Genomic DNA, 21,349 nt, shown 5'->3' with positions numbered 1-21,349 from the left:
GTGTATCCTTCATATGTTTACATTCTGTTTTCAGGAAAATTCATAGTTGAAAATTGACCAGGTATGCTTTTTACAAATGGTATATTCATTTATAAAAGTTAGCAATTTGTTCTGCTTTCTATTTCAAATTTATGTGTGCATTATCACGAGGTGGTTACTGAATAAGAATGATCACCATTAGCAATGCATTCTCTTCAATGTGTTTGTTATTCTTTAAAGTATAATTAAAATACTAATCTCTTCTAAATGCTTATTTTAAGAATGGTAAAAGTTTAATTTATTAACATATATCTTTAGTGAAGTTTATCTGAATAAAGCATCAATGCAATCTACAGTTGAGGCTCTTTTTGCAAATATTGTGATCTTTTTAAAATCATCTAAATAATATATATTGATGAGTTTATACTGCAATTCTGGGAAGACGCATATTTGATCAGAGCCTCTTAACCTGGAATCTATGGTTTATAAGAGCTCTTAGAGGATTTCATGGAGGAAGTTCACATTTGGAACTCTGAAGGTAGAAAACTAACTCTCTAAGACTGTATATGTAATTGTGCATGCGATTGCCTGGTTGTGTGTCTTCTTGTATGCATGTGCATATGTGTTTGGGAAAGCATCTATAACTATTAAGGTATCTATAATCCAGAAGGATTACTGATTTAGGGTATCATGCAGAACTTTTATGAAAAATTACCGTAAACAATAAGGCTTAAAAATAATTGAGTTTTTACACAATAATCATGTATTGTTTTCTTGTTCTAAATTAAATTTGGCATCTCCTAACTTGACAGAGTAGGTTACATGTATGCAATTAGTTTCAAAATAAACATTTGTGATAATATATATTTTTACCTATTTTTAAAAGAATCTAAGGAATGACCAAATAATACAGCTTTTTTGAATTGAGATATGACATACAGCATTTTATTAGATTCAGGTTCACAGTAACATTTCAATATTTATAAATAATGTGAAATGTTCATAGTAAGTCTTGTTAACAACCATAAACACACAGTTACAAAACCATTTTTTTCTTGTAATAAGAACTTTCTAGATCTACATCCCTAGCACTTTCAGATACACAACCAGTATTATTAACCATAGTCACCATGCTGCACTTTACATATCCAGGACTTATTTATTTTATAACTGGAAAATTTTCATGCCTTTACCCATTTCAACCAAATAATATGGCTTTCAAGCTATTTTTCAAACTTTGTTTTGCCCCTCCCTGTTGATATTTAGAAAAACAGCATGTTAATGGAAGAACATGGCCATATTAAAACTTGTTCAGCACCAAAGCACTTTCTGTATGTATCTGTAATTCATTATGTACTACCTCTACTCAATACCAAAATTCATGAACTTGCATTAATGAAAATCTAGTTAAAGAGAATCTAAACTTTCTGTACTTTCTTTTTGTCTAAGTTCAAAACTTTGTTGTACTAGAAAGGATGCTAGAGATGCCCACACATTTTGTAAAGATAGGTTAAGGAGCACCTGACTGACTTACTTAGTGGAGTGTGTGATGTGCAACTCTTGATCTTAAGGTTGTGGGTTTGAGACTCATGTTGAGTGTAGAGATTCCATAAAAATAAAATCTTTAAAATAAAAAAGATTAAAAAATCATAAATGACTGAGCGTCATCCCTTTGAATAGTTGCTTAGAGATCAGGTCTGTTTGGATTAAATAATTATTTAAATTTTAAGGTTCTTTATTTTTAACATGGCATAAACCAGTGGATATTTAGATGGAATCTAAGTCTAGAATACAGTTAGATTAATTTTAATGCATTTATATAGTTTTTTTCTTTATGAGTTGAACATATTGGGGCAAAACCCTATCCTTTTCATAATAATTCAGCAGATGACAGTACATCTTCTACACCTATAACATTGACATAGACATACTTAGGTATTTGTTGTTGTTGTTTTCCAGGAGAGGTAATATAAGCACTGTGGTTGAGGGCTCTGGTGCCCAACACGTTGGAGGTGATTATCTTTTATTAATCATACAATCTCAGACATTTACTTCACTCCATGTTCCCCAATTTCTCCAGCTATGAAATGCAAATCATAATTAGGCATGTGAGGAGAATCAACTGAATTAATGCATATAACACACTTTAAATAGTGCCTGACACAAAGTAAATATTCAGCAAATATTGGCTATTACTCTTACCAATTATAGTTGGATAGACTGACTATTAAATGTAATGTTCTTGCTACCCTGTATTAATTTGATTTGAGCTTATAGGACTGAAAAGTAAATATGATCATGTATTTCCTGAGGCTAGAAGTCAAGAATGAACTCTCATTTGGACAATGAAAGAGACATATATATGTGATTGAGTCACATATAACCTCCTTTTTCAAATGAATTAGTTCTTCTTAATCATCACATTATCTAAACTAAAATTTGGATATTAATGTTGAAATATGTTTCTCAAAGTGTTCATAGTAAAATGCTATATTTAGAATGAATTAAGAATGTGATTGTTTCGATTTTTAATTTAAATTCTAATTAGTTAACATATAGTGTAATAGTAGTTTCAAGAGTAGAATTTAATGATTCATCACTTATATATAACACTCTATCACAAGTCCCCTCCTTAATACCCATCACCCATTTAACCTATCCCTCTCTACCTCCCCTCAGTTTGTTCTCTATTTGTGAGAATTTATCTTATGACTTGCCTTTCTCTTTTTTTCTCTTATGTTAATCTGTTTCATTTCTTAAATTCCACATATCAGTGAAATCATATAGTGTTTGTCTTTCTCTGACTGACTTATTTTACTTAGCATAATACACTCTAGCGCCATCCACCTCATTGCAAATGACAAAATTTTGCTCTTTTTGATGGCTGAGTAATATTCCATTGTGTATAACTACCACCTCTTCATCCATTCATTAGTGGATAGACATTTGGGCTCTTTCCATAGTTCCATAGTTTGGCTATTGTTGATAAAACTGCTATAAACATTGGGGTGCATGTGCCCCTTTGACTCAGTATTTTTGTATCCTTTGGGTCAATACCTACTAGTGCAATTGCTGGGTCATAGCATAGTTCTATTTTTAACTTTCTGAGGAACTTCCATACTGTTTTCCAGAGTGGCTGCACCCAGTCTAAGAATGAATTGTTTTCAAAGTTATTTAAATAAAGATAGATAAACTAGGGAGATCTCTTCCTTTGTCTTATAGCTCCAAAGGTGACAAAGGGGGCAGGATTAGGTAAAGCCTTTTGAAGTGTAACAAAGGAAGATTATCAGCTTTGTTCTAAAAGTTTAGAACCTTCTCTTATCATTAGACCTTAGAAATCATATATCACAGTTCTGAAAACTCTATGGAAAAATACTGAAGCTGGTCTTTAGCACTCACAAAAACTTGATGAATTTTTTTTTTTTTTTCTGGTGTGGACCACTAATACTTTGTTAGTAGACTCTCTGGATGTTCACCTACCAGCAAAGTGAAAAAGAAATGCAGTCGTTACTTTAGGTATCATAAATGCAATCCTAGGGAAGAAACTGAAAGTTATAGGACTTTCTTGACTAAAGACTGGGCCAATGCTCTTTAAAAAGCTCTTCACCATGCAAATGAACAATGGAGTCCCTCACTGAAACATCTGTTAACTGCATACAACTACTCTTAAAGGGATAAACAATGCTAGAGGCTGAAATGTAATCAGACAGGTGAAATAGTGATAAGATAAAATACTTGTGCATGAAATTGCAGTGATACTTTTTAATACTGTTGTGTAATTGAGTTTAGAAAACTTGTGAAATGATGTTAAACTCTTTAAAATATGTCCTTCTCTTTTGCAAGATGTATAAAAACTAGAGATATGCAAAAGGGATTTTATTTTATCTTACTTTATTTTGAAATATTTTCAGATATTTTAATAGATGTGATGGTATACAATTTGGGTGTCTTAATCCTCTACTGAAGATGCTATAGAAAGATATATGTAATTATCAGTTATGAAAAATGAAGTTAGCTGCCAAATTCTTGTTTGTTAATTTTGGCATCATATAATGTGAAAACAGAGTATAGAATAGAAATGTTCAAAGTGAAGCTAACATTGGGGTTTTTCTACCTGACCCTGGAAATAAGTGAGAAGAAAAATCTGTGGGAATACCGAGGTTTTATTATATTCTGGTTTGAACATGAATCTGAGCTAATGTGTATTATGGGCCATTCATAAAAATATTCCTTAGTTTACTGAATGGATTTGTGATTGCACTTGTCGGGGATGTGTGTGTGTGTGCGTGTATCTGTGCATGTATGTGTTTATTTATGGGTTTGCTTGTATTAATGTGTGGGTTTTAAATAAATAATTCCAGAAGTGTACCTTCACTTAGCCTGCAGGGGCTTGTAATGATTACATTAGGCATATTGATTTCTAAATCCAAGGACATTATAAGCGAAGATTCATGTTTGAAACTATTGTCTAAAGAATATTCATTCAACACCTACTAGTGTTTTCTGCATATTCTGTAATGTGTGGAAGAAATGGAAACCATTTTGAGTGTGGAATTGTAATATTGAAGATTTTGTTTGCACACATTTTTTACTTTTACTTTCTCCACATTGCCTAACCCCAGCCAACAGTTGACACTTGCACCATAGCCAATGTCCTTGTATTCACTATTATCTATTAACAAAAAAAATCATATAAACAGATTATGATTATGTTTGGGTTGACATCTCTATTTTTAAAAATTAAAATGACCACTTTATCAAGTATTCTTAGTATATTTTTAAAATAGTCAAATATATTAGAATTAACTTTTAAAACATTAGATATCAAATCAGTGTGATTCATCACTTTTCTAGGATCAAGAGATCCTATTAACACATCTTAGAGAAGAAATGTATAAACAGGGATATTATCTATTAATATTATCCTGAATTATCCTGAATATTAGATATGCATACACTCAAATATATTTTAATGGGAATTTTTAATATTATACAATTAAGAAATACACTTAGAGACTAACTTCCTCAAAGATCTTAGGATACAATTTATTTTTAGGAAGAGATATGCTTTGTGGGTAGTCAAAGGATTATGGAAGTAAGACATTATAAAAAGAAAATCTTTAAGTAGTAAAATTAATTTTTTAATCATTTCGATATTACTCCTCTTGTAGATGTCTGAAAAATCAATTTAATGCCTTTTCAACAAAAGATACCCCAAGTATTTTGATAGAAGACTAGGGCTGGTCAAGAAATGATGGGGAAGATAATAATAACAAAAAAACACAAATACATGTTTAAATTTTAGAATTATAGAATAAATCCTTTTCATACACATACACAATTATGAAGAGGGAAAGATTGCAAGAAACTTTATTTTATAGGGCATATGAAGCTTAAAGTGCAAAACAGGAAAGAATATTGACAGAAACAATGCTTGGGGTAACAAATGAAATTGGAAATAACTTTGACATAAGCAGAAATAAGCTTTCAATATTCCTATCTGATGTCAAAATAACCTGTGTAGCTGATGCTTTCTTAAAAGCATGAGAGGGAGGTGGAGAACTAAAAACGGTCCCTGCTTTAATTAGGAGTAACCATCAAGAAGAGGCAGCTATTTAAAACAAAAAGTGAAGTGCATAATGTTACTTGTTTAAATATTACGATATCTTGAGGAAGTTTGAGCCAGATGACTGGTGCATATAATGCCCATAGGAAAATCTAAGACTTTCAAAGAAAAGCAGAAAAATACATCTAATCAATATAGGCTTTGTAGAAGGCTTTATTGCCATTTGTTCTAGGCGTAAGGGAGAGGGTCTCCATATTTTTGTTTCTTCAGTGAATTGATCTTTGACTCACTCTGTGCCAGCCTGTACATTTAATGCATTCTTTTTTTTTAATTTCTTTATTTATCTTACTCTTGCAGAGTGACATTTCACTTTTTCATGTTTAGCTAAATAAGCCACGTAAGCAATTTAGAAAAAAAAAAAAAAAAAGCTCACTGAATTTCAAACAAGTTTTTTTTTTTTTTTCCTTTGCTTTCTCTTGCAGGAAGTTGATGGCAATAAAGTTATGTCTTCATTTGCCCCACACAACTCATCTACCTCACCTCAGAAAGCAGAAGAAGGTGGGAGGCAGAGTGGTGAGTCCTTGTCGAGCACGGCCCTAGGAACTCCCGAACGGCGCAAAGGCAGCTTAGCTGACGTTGTTGACACGTTGAAGCAGAGGAAAATGGAAGAGCTCATCAAAAATGAGCCAGAAGGTAAAGGCTAGAAAAGGAAACAAAGTGGTTGCCGTTTCCTGATTTTAATAGTTGGATCCTAACTTCTAGTTCTCTCTTTTGACTTATACTCAAATTGGGACAAAATGGAAACCTAATGCTGTGAAGACGGATAGATTTTTTTTTCCCCCAGAAACATCTCAATACATCTGTCCCAATTTTTTAAATCATTAATTTCTGTTGTGATGTCTTCCTCATTTGCACACATGGGTAAGTTGTGGTTGAGTAAAACTTAAGGATTCAAGAATAGAATGTGACAGCGGAGCCCAGAATAGGCACCACCTACATCCCAAATATCTGCAGGCTAGCTTGTTCATCTTCAGCTTTTGTCCCCAAGGCCATATTACAACTTTATTAAATTGTATAACCTTTATACATGAATGCATCTTGTGCTACCTTAGTTCAGTCTCTTTCTGGTATAGTCCAAAATTAATATGGTTGGGTCTATTCTATATTTTAAAATTATTGATGTTCCAATTCTGTGGTCTATGCTGAAGTTCCCATTTTTATTCAATTTCCAGGATGCCTTTCTTTTAAGATTTCATCTTCCAAATCTATTTAATAGTTACTGACAGCAGCCTATACGAGGTATGCCCAAGAAATAATCTTAGGATTAAAGCAAACAAACAGCTGATACTGTTTATAGAATTTGTGCATAATTGATAGTCACCCTATGTGTTATAGATGTTTCCACCTCCTACTTAAACCTGTGTTCTTCCTAAGTTTGGATGCCACATTACACGTAAGAACATGCCTCCTATTTAAAAGTCAGATGGAAATTTCAAACAAACAAACAAACAAAAAATAACTGACATAAAAAGACATATTTTACACCAAAAATATACTGCATTTATACTATGTAACACTCGGTTGGGCTCATTTCTAGTCTGTTGTTAGGACACTGGCAAATTAGGAGTATATATGGCACAAAATGTATGTTAACCAGTATATTTGGGAGTCATATGGTAATTAAATATTTCTGGGTCCCTACCAGATGCATAGCTGGGACATGGATTTTAGTTATAATTTATGTAATTCACATGATCTTACAGTTGGAAAGAATTTTAGAGATAATCTAGTCAGCCAAAGACTTTTGGCTTTCATCCACATGGAGATAAAAATGGGGTTTTGAGGAGGACCTAGACAATTTTTTTTTAATGTGCTGGAATTTTTCTTGATATTAAAAATACTGTCTTCTTATTTAAGAATTGTTTAAAAAAACATAAAAATTGAAAGGGAAAGGAAAACTGCTTAAATTTGTAGCTTTCTGATATAACAACTCTTAACCTCATGATGTTTTTTTTTAGTTTTGCATATTCTGTTAATTTTACATGATTAATTTTACGTTTTTAAAATCATGTATCTTTTACATTGTCATATATTATCATCAACTAAACCCCACAGTTTATTCAAATTCCATTAGTCTTCAAGTGTGCTTTTTCTGTTCTGGGATGCCATCAAGGATAACATGTTACATTTAGTTGTTATGTCTCGTTGGATTCCCTTTGGCTGTGACATTTTCTCAGACTGTTTTTGTTTCTGATAACCTTGAAAGATTTGAGGATACTGTTCAGGTATGCTGTAGAATGTCCCTCTGTTGGGATTTATCTGGTGGTTTTCTCTTGACTAAACGGGGACTATAAGTTTGGGGAGGAAGATTCCAAGGTAAAGTACCTTATTGTAACAGCATATCAAGGTACATATTCTCTATATGATTTACGAATTTGATGCTGACCTTAATCACCTGGCTGATACCGTGTTTGTCAGGGTACTCCACTGTAAAGTTACTCCCTGCCCCCTTTCCATACCACACTCTTTGGAAGGAAGGTGCTTTGTGCAACCCACATTTAAGGAGTAGGGAGTTATGTTCCCCCTCCATCAGAGTAGTTTCTACATAATTTATTTGGAATGCCTCTGTATGGGGACATTTATGTCTTATCCAACGATTATTAATTTATTCAATCATTTATTTATATCAATATGGAGAGCATGGATGTTTTATACTTTGACTTAAAATCCAATTCTGCTTTATTTTGTTATTCAAATTGTTTCAGCTTTGGCCATTGGAAGCTCTTTCTATTGACTTCTATGTCATTTTGACATACCACTGTGCTTCTGGGTCATTGTTTCTTGAGTACTTCTTTACTTTCTGGCACTATAAAGTGCTGCAGACTCATGTTGTGTATTTCAAGCTCCAGTTCAAGAATCAATCATTTCTCTAAGAAGCCCTGGATGCTCTTATGAGAGAATAGTATTAGAAGGCCAAATCTGGATACAAGGTCTGTTCTTTGCCCATAAGGAATCATTTCTTTATGTTAGGGCCTCTTGCCTGACAAAGCAAGGGAATATACTTGTGTACTAACCTGTATACACACATATCTATAAATATTTCTAAGTCTAATTAATTGTCTATATATTAAGCTAAACATGAGTTCTTACTACTGTCTGCAACTGTAATCTGTTTCCACACAGATTCCAGCTTCATTCCTTGTACATTCCCACCCCAACTGTTCGTAACCTAGATCTGATCACCCACCATCCATTTACTTATTGTTCAATTCCAGTGTATATATATATAATGGTATCAGGATTATTAACTGATATTACCATGGGATACATCTTCATCAATAGGGCATAGTACTTACATGCAGTTCCTTTTGCCTTTAGTTTCACAGATTCCATTTATTTCCAAAGTTACTTAAGTAATTTTTCTTCCACTCTATTCAGGGAGATTTTCCCATACATTTGTAATATGATTAAATTCTTTCTGTAGTTTTCTCTTGGTATCTCTCAAATTACCAAATAATCTTATAGAATCTTCTTACATCAAGATTCAGTCTTCTTTTTTTAAGAATCAGTCTTTATGTTGTACATGTCTACATGTTTTGACAAATGCCTGTTGCCACTTATCCACCATTGCAGTGTCATTCAGAACAGTTGTTTGATAACCTTTAAAATCCCCTGTAACTTCTTTATCCATCCCTCCCTCTTTCCCTAGAATTCCAGACAATCATTGATCTTTCTACTATCTCTGTAGTTTTGCCTTTTCTAGAATGTTATATCATTGCAATCACACAGTGTGTAGTCTTTCAAACTGGCTTCTTTCACATATCAGTGTGCATTTAAGTTTCCTTCTTGTCTGTTCATGGCTCATTTCTTTTCAGCACTGAATAAAATCCCATTGTATGAAGGCATCACAGTTTGTTTATCCATTCACCTATCAAAGGACATGTTAGGTTTTTCAAGTTTTTGGTTAATAAGAATAAAGCTTTTATAAATATTTATGTGAAGGTTTCTGTGTAGACACAAGTTTCCAGCTCAACTGGGTAAATACCTAGGACTATGATTGCTGAAATGTATAGTAAGATTATACTTAGATTTATAAAAAATTTCCAAGCTGTATTCCAAAGTGGCTGTGAAATTTTGCATTCCCAGTAGCAACGAATATAAGTCCTTGTTGCGCCATATCCTCACCAGCATTTGATATCGTCAGTTCTTTGGATTTTATCCATTCAGATTGGATTGCAGTGGCATCGCATTGTTGTTTTAATTTGTAGTTCCCTGATGACACATAATGTGGAGCATCTTTTCATATGTGTATTTGTCATTTGTATGTATTTGTCATTTGTATGTCTTTATGTGTTTATATTGTTTGCTCATTTATTAACTGAGACTTTCTTTAGTTGTTGAGTTTTAAGAGTTCTTTGTATATTTTGGATGCAAGTCCTTTATCAGATATGTGTTTTGCAAATACTCTCTTTCAAGCTGTGGCTTATGTTTTTTTTTTTTTCTTCTTTTAACATTTTCTTTTGCAGAGCAGAAGATTGAATTTTAGTCAAGTCTAACTTACCTCTTTTCTTGCGTTGGTCATACTTTAGATGTTGTAGCGAAATGTATATTGCCTAGCCTGATGTCATTTAGATTTTATATTCTGTTATTTTCTAGAAGTTACACAGTTTTGTGTTTTACAGTTTAGGTCTGTGATCTGTTTTGAGCTGATCTTTGTAAAAGGTTTAGGTTCTGTGTCTAATTTGTGTGTTTGCATCTGGATGTTTCAGCACCATTTATTGAAAAGGCTGCCACATCTCCATTGAATTCCCATGTTCCTTCACCAAAGATTAGTATTTGTGTGGATCTCCCTTCTGCTCTCTATATTCTGTTCCATTGATCCATTTGTTTATTCTTTTGCCAACATCTTGCAGTCTTACTTGCTATCACTTGAATGTTGGGTAGTGTCAATCCTCCAACTTTGTTGTTTTACTTCAGTATTGTGTTGATTATCCTGCCTCTTTTGCCTTTTCCTGTGGACTTTAGAATTAATCTTTATATCTATAAAATTACTTCCTGGGAAATTGGGAAGAATTGACATCTTAACAGTATCCAGTCAGTCCTTCTATCCATGAACCCAAAATATTTCTCTATTTATTAAGATTTTATTTGATTTCTTTTGAGTTTCAAAGTTTTATGCATATAGATCCTGTACATATTTTGTTACACTTACATACAGTATTTAAGTATTTGTATTTTATTATATTATTAACTTATTTACTTGAGATGGGGAGTGGCAAAGGGAGAGGGGGTCTTATGCAGAATCCACACTGAGCACAGAGCCAATTGTTCAGTGCTGGTATAAAGGGAAGCAATTGGCTTTTGTATATTAACCTTATATCTTGTGACCTTGCTGTACCTGGTTATTATCTCCAGGTGTTTTGTGTACTGTTTACAATTTCTCTATAGACAGTCATGTTATCTATGAATGAAGATAGTTTTAATTCTTCCTTCCCAAGAAATACACTTTTTATTTACTTTTCTTGTCTTACTGCATCAGGTGGCTTCCAGTACAGTGTTGAATAAGAATGGTAAAATGGGACAACCTTGCCTTGTTCTTGATTGCAAGGAGAAAGCTTCAAGTTATCATCATTGAAATATTAGCTATGGGTTTTAGGTAGATGTTCTTTATCAAGTTCAGGGAATTCCCTTCTATTTCTAGTTTCCTGAGAGGTTTTGGTTTTTTTTTTTTTTTTTTTTTTTTTTTTTACCATCAATGGTTATTAAAATTTGTCAAAAATTTTTCTTCATCTATTGATATGATGCACCTTTTAAAATTTTTATTTGAAATTTCCATTAGTTGACATACAGTGTAATATTAGTTTCGAGTGTACAATATAGTGATTCAACATCTCCATATATCACTCAGTGCTCATCACAACAGTGTACTCTTTCATCTTCACTACCTATTTATCGCTCACCCACCTCCTCTTTGGTAACCATCAGTTTGTTCTCTATAGCTAAGACTCTGTTTCTTGGTTTGCCTCTCTTTTTATTTCCCCTTTACTCATTTGTTTTGTCTCTTAAATTCCTCATATGAGTGAAGTCATATAACATTTGTCTTTCTCTGACTGACATTTTGCTTAGCATAATACTTTCTAGCTCCTTTAGTGTGTTCTTATGATGTGGTTTTTGAATGTTGAAAAACCTCGCAAACTTCAGATAAATTCCACTTAGTTGTGGTTTATAATATATATTATTGGATTCAATTTGCCAGGACTTCATTAAGGATTGTTGCATCTATGTTCATGAGAGATATTAGTATATAGCCACTGTATTTTTAAAATTTATTATTTATTTATTTATTTTTGCTGGATTTTTAGTGCAATATTTTATCTGATTTTTTTAGTAGATATGCTGGATTCATGTAATGAATAGGGAAGTGTTTCCTTTGCACATTATTGTTTAACCTTTGTTTGAGATACGTTTGTGGGCCAGATCTAAGGTCTAAGAATAACTATCACTATAGTATCATATACTGCATTACAAAGTAATTTGTTTTTTTTGGGGGGAAAGGTATCTGTAGATGAGGTTCTCCATGGAAATTTGGTGTGTAACCTTGCTGTTTCTCCAGTGTGTCATGTTGGCTTTCAAGTAGTTGCACAGACTCTTAATTTGGAGGTATATGACAGGCCAGATCCAAATGAATAACTACCAAAAGGAAAAAAAGACAGTAGACATTGCCTCCCATTTAAGGTATTGGAGCTTAGGAGAAAAATATAATATCTAGAAACAACTATGCAAGCAAAAGAGCAGATGGAGCATCCACAACAGAAAGAGTTGACATGAAGAAACATCACTATTAAATGTGGATATTATATTGTCTTCATTATTGTATTTCCCACAACTTTTTTGTACTTTTCCATCTACAGATATATTAAAAACTCAGCTCAAGAGTGACTTGCTAATGAATGATATAAAGATATTGAGAAAAATATACAGATAGTCTTTATGGAAGACAGGAATTTAAATTGAACATGGCTAACATGTAAAAGCCTGAGTTCCAGAAAGATACTTTATATATTAAATGAAACCACTAAGATGCATTTATATTTGCATACACAATATTCCTAAACCTGTGCTTCAAATACACAGAAATGTAAATATACTCACTTTCATTGATAAAGAAATTTGCCATGACAACCCTGTTTATTTAATGGCTGCAACAATTAAGAGATATGTCAAGCAGAAATTATGTATTTCAATTAAATGATGTTCTTTTTTTTTTAAGATTTTATTTATTCATTCATGAGAGACACAGAGAGAAAGAGAGGCAGAGACACAGGCAGAGGGAGAAGCAGGTTCCATGCAGGGAGCATGATGTGGGACTCGATCCCGGGACTCCAGGATCACACCCTGGGCCAAAGGCAGACGCTAAACCACTGAGCCACGCAGGGATCCCCTTAAATGATGTTCTTAAGTAAAAATATAGAAAACCAGAAAATCATATCATAGGAAAACAACAGAATGTTGACCATAGTTTATTTAACTGCAAAGTGGAAAAAAAAAATGGGGAAATACATCCAGGGAGATGTGTAAAAGTCCCAATAGTGAGTAGAAAGTTACATTGACTTTACTCCATTAATCATAGATATGGTTGGGAATGAGAATGGCCACTAAAACCTGACATCATCTAAGCATTAGAACAATGATACTGTATATAGTATCAAACGATCATAGCTCTGTGATGTACTATAGCATCAAAAGAATAAAATAGGAATAAATTTAACCAAAAGAACTACAGAACTTACACTCGAACATTACAAAACACTATAAAAGCTTTGTGATGAGAGCAGCAATATGACGATGAGGAGACCAGAGATAGGGTGAATGGAACTAAATGTTAAGCTCACAAATATATGCCACAGAAAAATCCTTTCTTCCCCCAAGCTATTTTTTCCATTGTTTTTCAAAGGCCATTAAAATGAACAGCAGGTTGTAATGAAAATTTCATTAAGCCCCAGCTAAATCATTATGAGGGTGCCATATTCATGCCTTTGCTTCCTCTCATTGAAGGGGAAAAGCAGATTTCAGTAGAAAGTCTTTATTATTTGCGACCTTGTCCCTGCCAACAGCAAACTAACAAAAATTCAGAAGTTAGAGGAGAATGGTGTGTCATACAAAAGGAGGCCACCAAGGTGAAATGGTTAGAAAGAAAATTAGATTTGCTTATGAGTTGAAGAAAAAAATGTCTCTCTTTTATTCCATCTAGCTTAGTTTTTCAAGCAATTAAGATATTTCAAAAGTCGTAAGTAGAAGAAAAATATACTAATGTATCTTTGTTTGTATCTTTTTCCTCCATCAGAAGTGGTGCCTAGTGTTATTCAAAAAAGACTGGCATGAAAGACTTTTTTGTCCAGTGTCTCTAAGTGACATATTTGGAATGCCAAACTTCATAAAGCCAGAACTTCATAGCTCAAAATATCTGCCCTATGCAATATAGTTACATTATACTTGGTAGTAACTAAGCTCTATCAGTCTTTAACTATCAGTGGCTAAGAATAACAACAAGGTTTAATATTATAGTATGGGACATGTCATGTCTGCATCAAAACATTAAGTTATAATGTATTGGTGGGAGAAAATGTAACATATATTAAGTGCATATCATGTGTTAACTATAGTGTTACATAATTTATAAGAAACACTTCATTTAATCTCTACAAAAACCTTATAGCCAAGGCTGCTATGTATAGCCGTCGCAATTTCAGGAAGTGCCACTCACAGGAACTAAATATTCTTATTCTTATCATCTCCATTTACAGATGAGGAAACATGATCAAATATGTCACAGTGTGACTAAGTGTCATGGTCATTATACAAACTGAAGTCAATCTAAACTATAATCCATGCTGTTAACCACTAGTTATACTGTTTCTTCCAATTAGGAATTTTGCCAGTAATAGTTTAATGTTACTTTTTAGCCCACGTGTGCCCAAATTCCTTTGAAATATTAAACAATAAAGTAGTACTTAATAATTATCTGCCAAAGTAAGTTCCTGATGCCTCAGTGGTGATCAAATTTCCAGAAAGTTTTAATTGAAAATCAGCTCAGTTTGAAATGTTTTGAGTTTAAAGTGCCAAAAAAAAAAAACAAAAAAAAAAAAAACAAAAAAAACAACTATGCCTTGGAGAGTACCTTAATAAAAACTTGTTTTAGGTTTTATTATGTCTGGGAGCAAAATAGTTGTAGAATAATAGAAATTCAGAATCGGATAAAATGTAGACACATTTTGGGACTCTATCCTCATCTCTGAGAGAGACAGAGACAGAGACTGAGACTGAGATGTGCCTGAAATCCCACAGCAGGTGTTGTTAAAGCCATATGAGGATCCAGTCCACATCTTACAGGTACAGGTTCTTTTCTTGTTCAGTTGCCACATACATTCAGACTTTCTTTTTTCTCCTTTTCTTGGACTTTTATACATAATGTTAGTACCTTAGTTTTGTTTTGTTTTTAAGATTTTATTTATTTATTCATGAGAGACCGAGAGAGAGAGAGAGAGGTGGAAACATAGGCAGAGGGAGAAGCAGGCTCCATGCAGGGCACCTGATGTGGGACTCAATCCTGGGACTCCAGGATCACGCCCTGGGCCGAAGGCAGGCACTTAACTGCTTAGCCACCCAGGTGTTCCAGTACCTTAGTTTTGAAGAGTATTTCACTATTCCTTAAATGTGATGGAATCTAAGGCAACCAGATATCTTAATTTACCTAATAAAGCCAAGATAGTTAACCACAAATGTCCCGAGTTCTCAAGTTATGGTAGCTAGGGCTGATCTATATTTATAAATATAGATCAGCATTTAGGTTTAGTTGGTCAGAGTCAGGCCTTAACTTGATTTCATTTGAATTTGGGGTCATTAACAGCACAGGTGAGAATAATTTTACCTTAATGAGACTTTAAATACCTCACTCAGAATTGTTTCAGATGCAAGCATTATAGCAGGCCTCTTATTTTAACTTCTCTATATTAACATCAGCACAGCACTGTTTTCAGTATCTCTTTGCAATGGCCATTTCAACTTACAAATTTACATCTCTTCCTTCCAGTAACACAACAAACAAAACTCACTTTTTCTTGATTCCCATCATCTCTGTGTAGTTCTGTTCCTCATCTCTCCAAGTCTCAGTTGCTAGAAAGAGTACTCACTGCTGTAATTTTGTAACCTTTTTAAGTACTGTGATTTGCCTCCATTGTCACCCTTACTGTATGAAATTGTCCATATATTTGTCAGTTTCATCCCCTACATTAAATTCCTTAAAAGTGAGGGTAGTGCACATAGTAGATAATTCAAAATATTTGTTGAAATGATGTTTTTACTTCCTCCAGCGTTGCCCCATGGCTGTCTTGGGGATGAGAGAGCAAAGACCCTAATAAAGATAGGACTCTTCTGACAAGATATTATGTGAACTACCTCATTTAATCCTCAAAATCTTTGAGGTTAACATGATTTTGTATCTTAAAAATGAAAAACAGAGGCTTAGTAGTTTTTTTTTTTTTTTAAGAGAGAGAGAGAGAGAGCAAGAGAGGGAGGGAGGGAAGGAGGGTTGTGAGGCTGAGGGAGAGGGAAAGAGACTCTTAAGCAGACTTCACTCCCAGAGCCAGAGCCTGACACATGAGACTCCATCTCAGGACCCTGAGATCATGACCTGGACCAAAATCAGGAATCAGATGCTTAACTTCTTGAGCGACCTAGGAGCCCCCAGAGGCTTAGTAATTTGCTTATGTTCTTATTATATAGAGGAACTAGAATTGGAACAAAATTACTGTCCTCCACCAAACTACTTGGCAGTAAATATAAGACTATAATATGATCTGACTCAACCCCTTTTTTTCCTTTAATGTTATTTTTACCACTTTTCTAAGGTGCATATTCTTGTGCTATCTTATCAAACTGCATGTGGTTCACTCGACACTGTATTTTTAATACCACTATACTTTTTCATGTGCAGCTTCTTCTGCTTCTAATGTCATTCCCTGCCTTTTGTACCAGTGAATTTTTTTTTTCACGTTTTAAGAGTCAATACCTTCTCTGAACACCTTTGTCAGAATTTGGCTTACTCTATTCTATTAGCACTAATCCACCTCTATTAGTTCTTACCTCATTATCACAATTGTTTATTTACCTCCTGTCTTCCATTAGAGTATGTGAATGAAGAGTCCTTAGTTTAATTACCTGTGCCTGTCTGTTTCTTAATAATGGGCTTGACACATAATAGGTGATTGTTTATCTGAACTGGTATGACAGTTAACCACTAATTGAGACTTTGTAGCCTTTGGCAACTAACAGTCCCCTAAAAATTGACTAGGCTTCATTGTCTTTTTCTTCTGGTTTTAACATTCTCTTTTCTTCATATCCAATTTAGACTCTTCCTTGACCTCTATCTCATCATCCTGTCTCTTCCAAGCTTCTCACTATTTAATCTTTGAGATCATTACTTTCAGTTCTCTCTGTGACTTAGAGGCTCAAGTTTTGTCTTATGTCACAAAACTAGATACTAAAAAAATCAGGATAGAAAGGTAAAATACACACAGAATGAAAACTTTATATTCACATTAATCTTTTAAATGGCTGTAATATTTCACATTTTGCTAAGGAAGTATGTTGGTCTTATCTATGCGTTAGTGGCTATAGACAATAATTCTCCCCCACAGCTGTAGGTAAAGTGAAAAGTGAATTGGATTGATCTATGAATAATTTTCCAAAATTCAAAGCTCAAACTGATTCTTTAACAGTGTGTCAGCATAACAGAGACCAGCACACCCTTTTCTAGGTGTGTTGAGTTGGCATGGGAGAGGGAGTTCTTGTTTCTTATGATGGGCTCAAAAGTGAGGGCAGCTTAATTTTGGTTCTCCTATTCTACAAACCTATCCTTGCCCTCCCTCGCCCCCCCCCCCCCCAGTTCATGTTAAAGAGCTTTGGTGAAAGAAAGACGACTGATTCCCTTCAACACCTTCCCTGTTCCCTCGAGTCTTCCAAGAACTTTAGCATGTTACCTCAAGGGTAGAATTTCCAAACACAGGATTCATGATGCATTTTAAAAATTTTAAATATGAATTTCTTGTGTGAAACTGAACCTCTACCTTATTATTTTAATTGTAAAAAAGTACATTTTCTTGCCTTTAAGTTGCTATAATGACTATGTTAATGTAATGAATATCTGCCTTCAGTTGGCAATGCTAACTGCCCTACTTTCATCAGAAGGTTGTTGAAGGAAACAAATGAGGTAATGCACATGAAAGTACTTTATAAATTATAACCAACTTGGAATTGTACCAGTTATTGTCATTATCACATCTTGGCTAGTTAAAGACAATGGTACTTTAGGCATGCTGGAAACATTATATAGTTTCCAGTGTTGCTTTCCCAGGATGCGTTTATACACTGGGGAAAAAAATGTGATTCAAGCCTGCAAAATTCTGGAAATTTAGGTTATGTACGGTTGACAACAAAAACAACAAACCCAACATCCATAACAACCCTGGGATAGGTAGTTGCTTTGATTTTATTTATATAAATTCCCCTAAATAAAATGTGGTCAGGCAATTTTCTACCTCAAGGAATTACTGTTCAAAATGAAAGAAAGATTTTTCTAAATTGATATGGATGAAGTTGCAAACTGTGACCAACATGAAACTAGCAGAGGAATTTTAACATTGCATATGTAGACGTCTTATATTCTTATTTCTACAATAAATCTGAATGTGTGCTGAAGACAAATTCTAAGTGAGGGCTCCGTTGGCCAAAGTTTCCTAATTTTCTAAGATTTTTGCTTTCTTTTATGTGGTTTATTTATTCTTCCTTTCCTCCCCCGTCATGCTTTTTTCTTTTCATTCCTTTTGTGTGTGCATGTGTGCGTGTGTGTAGTCCTCCTTTCAGATCCCACATATGCTTGGTTTTATTTAGCATCTTATCTGTCAGTGTTCTTCCTTCTTAGAGTTGTGACGCCCACACCACCAAAATTGTTGTGCCGTGATGAGTGTACTCCTTGTGTGTAAGAAACTGCATTTATTTGTGAAATTTTGTTTCTACTAGAACCAGACTTTGTCATTATTTACACAACTGGAACTTCTTTTTTCTGAACTTGAGAAAATCTTTGCTCACAATTTATATTACAAGACCCTAAAGGCACAACCTATTACCAAAATCACCCAGTGTTACTTTACATGAAACAGTTCATTGCTTTTAGTACGGACTTCACAAAAAGAGTTAGTTTTCTTCTTGTGAGAACCAATCAAAAACAATGGGATTGGTTGGGAAAAGTATATATTGTGACATACTTCAAGCCTTTACTCTCAGAGTCATCTTAGACCATCAGTGGGTGAAGGAGATACTGAAACTTTCATTCTCATTTTCTCTGTATCTCTGTCTCTCTCCATCAGACACAATGGGAAAGATTGTTTCTTAGGTGGAGAAACTTAAATGGATTATCACTGTGCAGTGCAGTGCAAATTCTCAGTGGCAAATACGAAAAGACAAAATGCCTTTCATTTAACTCCATTTGTAGCACTTGCAGGGTTGGGCAGCTTTTATGTTTGTAAATAGATGTTTGTGAAACAAAAAGTGTATATATATGTGTAAATTGTTGGTCATGAACTATCCAGTCTTAAAACTTTAAGACATGTATGGATATTGTTTTGTAATGTATCATTTTGATATTTGTGTCTGTCACATCTATTGAAAATAATTTACTTTCGTTGATTGCACCCTCTGTGATATTTTATGTCTGCTTTCTTTCCAACAGAAATAATTATGTTAATGCCCTTTTAAGTTTTATTACAAATATGTTGACATATAAAACTATTAGATCCTCTAAATGGGTATGAAGCTTTCCCCCTGTTTTAAGACTTATTTTAGAAGTCTGAAGGTAGATATTATAAGCAGTATATTTTCATCTGTGGTATGCTACAGCAATATATGTAATAATTCTACGGAAAAGACAGGCCCCTGGTACATGATATTTGGCTTCGTGAACATCCCTACAGGCATTGCATTTTTGATGTTTGAGTTTATATTATAAATCACAATGCCTGTTCTTATAATTTAAATGTCTGTTGTTGACCAGCCCCTTGGAAATTAAATTGAAACATATTATATTAAGGGACAGGTTGAAATAGAAATTCAGAATTGCCTCCTAACTTTACCAACTTTTAATTACTATTTTTCATAAGGAAATTATAGAGATTGACTTCCCTAAATTCACAATTCCAAAGCATTCCATTAATTGGGCAAAGAAGAGGGCACTTTGAAATTCACTCTTGTTTTAAAAGCACATTTGATGAGGTGGGAAAAATAAAAAGTGAACGGATCAGGGGAAAAGCTTAAAGATACTTTAATTGGCAGAGGTTTGAGTTGCTTTTGTTTAGTTACTCACTGTCCTTTTGACAAAGTACATGTTGAAGAGGCTTTGTAAGTGCTGTTCCACTGAAGGACAAACAAGGGTACTTTTCAATTGAGCCCTTTTAAGTTTTGTTCCTCACACTCCCGCTGCTGTTGGAGGCTACTCCTAATGCATTGTGGCTCTCTGTTCATCTGTGCGGTCTGTCACTGGAAAATGTCTCTCTTCTTGTTGAGCAAGCTACAGTCTAACCTCCAGGCACCCTTTTCAAAGGCACCACTGTATGGAAATCGACACTCATAAAATGATGATAAAGAGAAGAGTTTATTTTTTAAAGGTCAGGACAAGAAGACACCCTCGAATGCCACAGAGCCTATTTCTTCAGGAATAAGTGTTTTAACTTTAGCACAGTGAGCTGAGTTTGAAGCCTTGTAAGTTTTCGGCACTAGTGTGAAACTTGTTCACTGTCCTCTCCTTTTCAAGTGGTATCCATTGTAGTGGTTGATCTTGATAGTTTTGATTTCATTAAGTGTTCTAAGAAATTAAGTTATATTTTCTTGTGAGACCTTCTGACTTGGATTGTAAAGAAAGGCTCAGGGGATTACGTTTGGGATCTTCTTTGTATTAAGCTGTGGGTCCCTGAGCTGAGATCTGTACAGAATCTGTCTGGCTTAGAAAATTTCTAGTTTTCTTTTTAACTAGACCTCGTATATTTGTTTTTTTTTTTTTTAATTTTATTTATTTATGATAGTCACAGAGAGAGAGAGAGAGAGGCAAAGACACAGGCAGAGGGAGAAGCAGGCTCCATGCACCGGGAGCCCCCGATGTGGGATTCAATCTTGGGTCTCCAGGATTGCGCCCTGGGCCAAAGGCAGGCGCCAAACCGCTGCGCCACCCAGGGATCCCTAGACCTCGTATATTTGTTAGTAAAAGGAAATGATACTTAATATTATATCCTTAATGCTCACCTTTCTGGGGACAATCAAGCTAGCATTGTTTTCTCAGTACCTACCCTGTCTGTTAATATGAGTTCTGTTTGATTCCTGCTCCTATGTGAATCTGTTTACCTAGAGAACTGTATAAATAATCCATTCCAACCTTTCTTTACCCAAATGTTTTTAATACTTTCTAAGCCTTTCAGATAAATACGGTACCCCTGTTTTTCTCGTCCTTGACTAAAACTGTCAGTTCCAGACTTTCAGTTTGAATACATGGATCACTTAAAAAAGACCCATTGACCCAGGCCGTACATTTAGAAATAAACATTAGGGAATGGGCCAGCCCTCCTTGTTGCTTATGTGCCACAGCTTTTGGAGATATCATTTATTCAAGAGGGAAGAGCCAGCCACCTGTTTCTGAGCCCTCTTTTCCCTCACATTAAAGGTTCAGGCCCTTGCTGAATAGTAACACTCTAATCTGGGGAA

The 21,349-nt window shown here is 34.3% G+C and overlaps 1 protein-coding gene across 13 annotated transcripts in view; it reads left to right on the top strand.

Annotated features, from left to right (window-relative positions):
* Positions 1-21,349, top strand: part of SOX5 (SRY-box transcription factor 5) — a 999,299-nt gene that overhangs the window by 688,859 nt on the left and 289,091 nt on the right. For all 13 annotated transcript variants that reach the window (XM_055318826.1, XM_055318829.1, XM_055318827.1 and 10 more), the window contains one exon: positions 6,028-6,238. In XM_055318826.1, coding sequence (XP_055174801.1) covers positions 6,028-6,238 — 211 coding nt within the window. The remainder of the gene's footprint in view (positions 1-6,027; positions 6,239-21,349) is intronic.

Source organism: Nyctereutes procyonoides, unplaced genomic scaffold (genome assembly GCF_905146905.1).
Source record: "Nyctereutes procyonoides isolate TBG_1078 unplaced genomic scaffold, NYPRO_anot_genome, whole genome shotgun sequence".
NCBI lineage: Eukaryota > Metazoa > Chordata > Mammalia > Carnivora > Canidae > Nyctereutes > Nyctereutes procyonoides.
The sequence above is the reverse complement of the archived record's forward strand: the minus strand, read 5'-3'. Positions and strand labels throughout refer to the sequence as shown.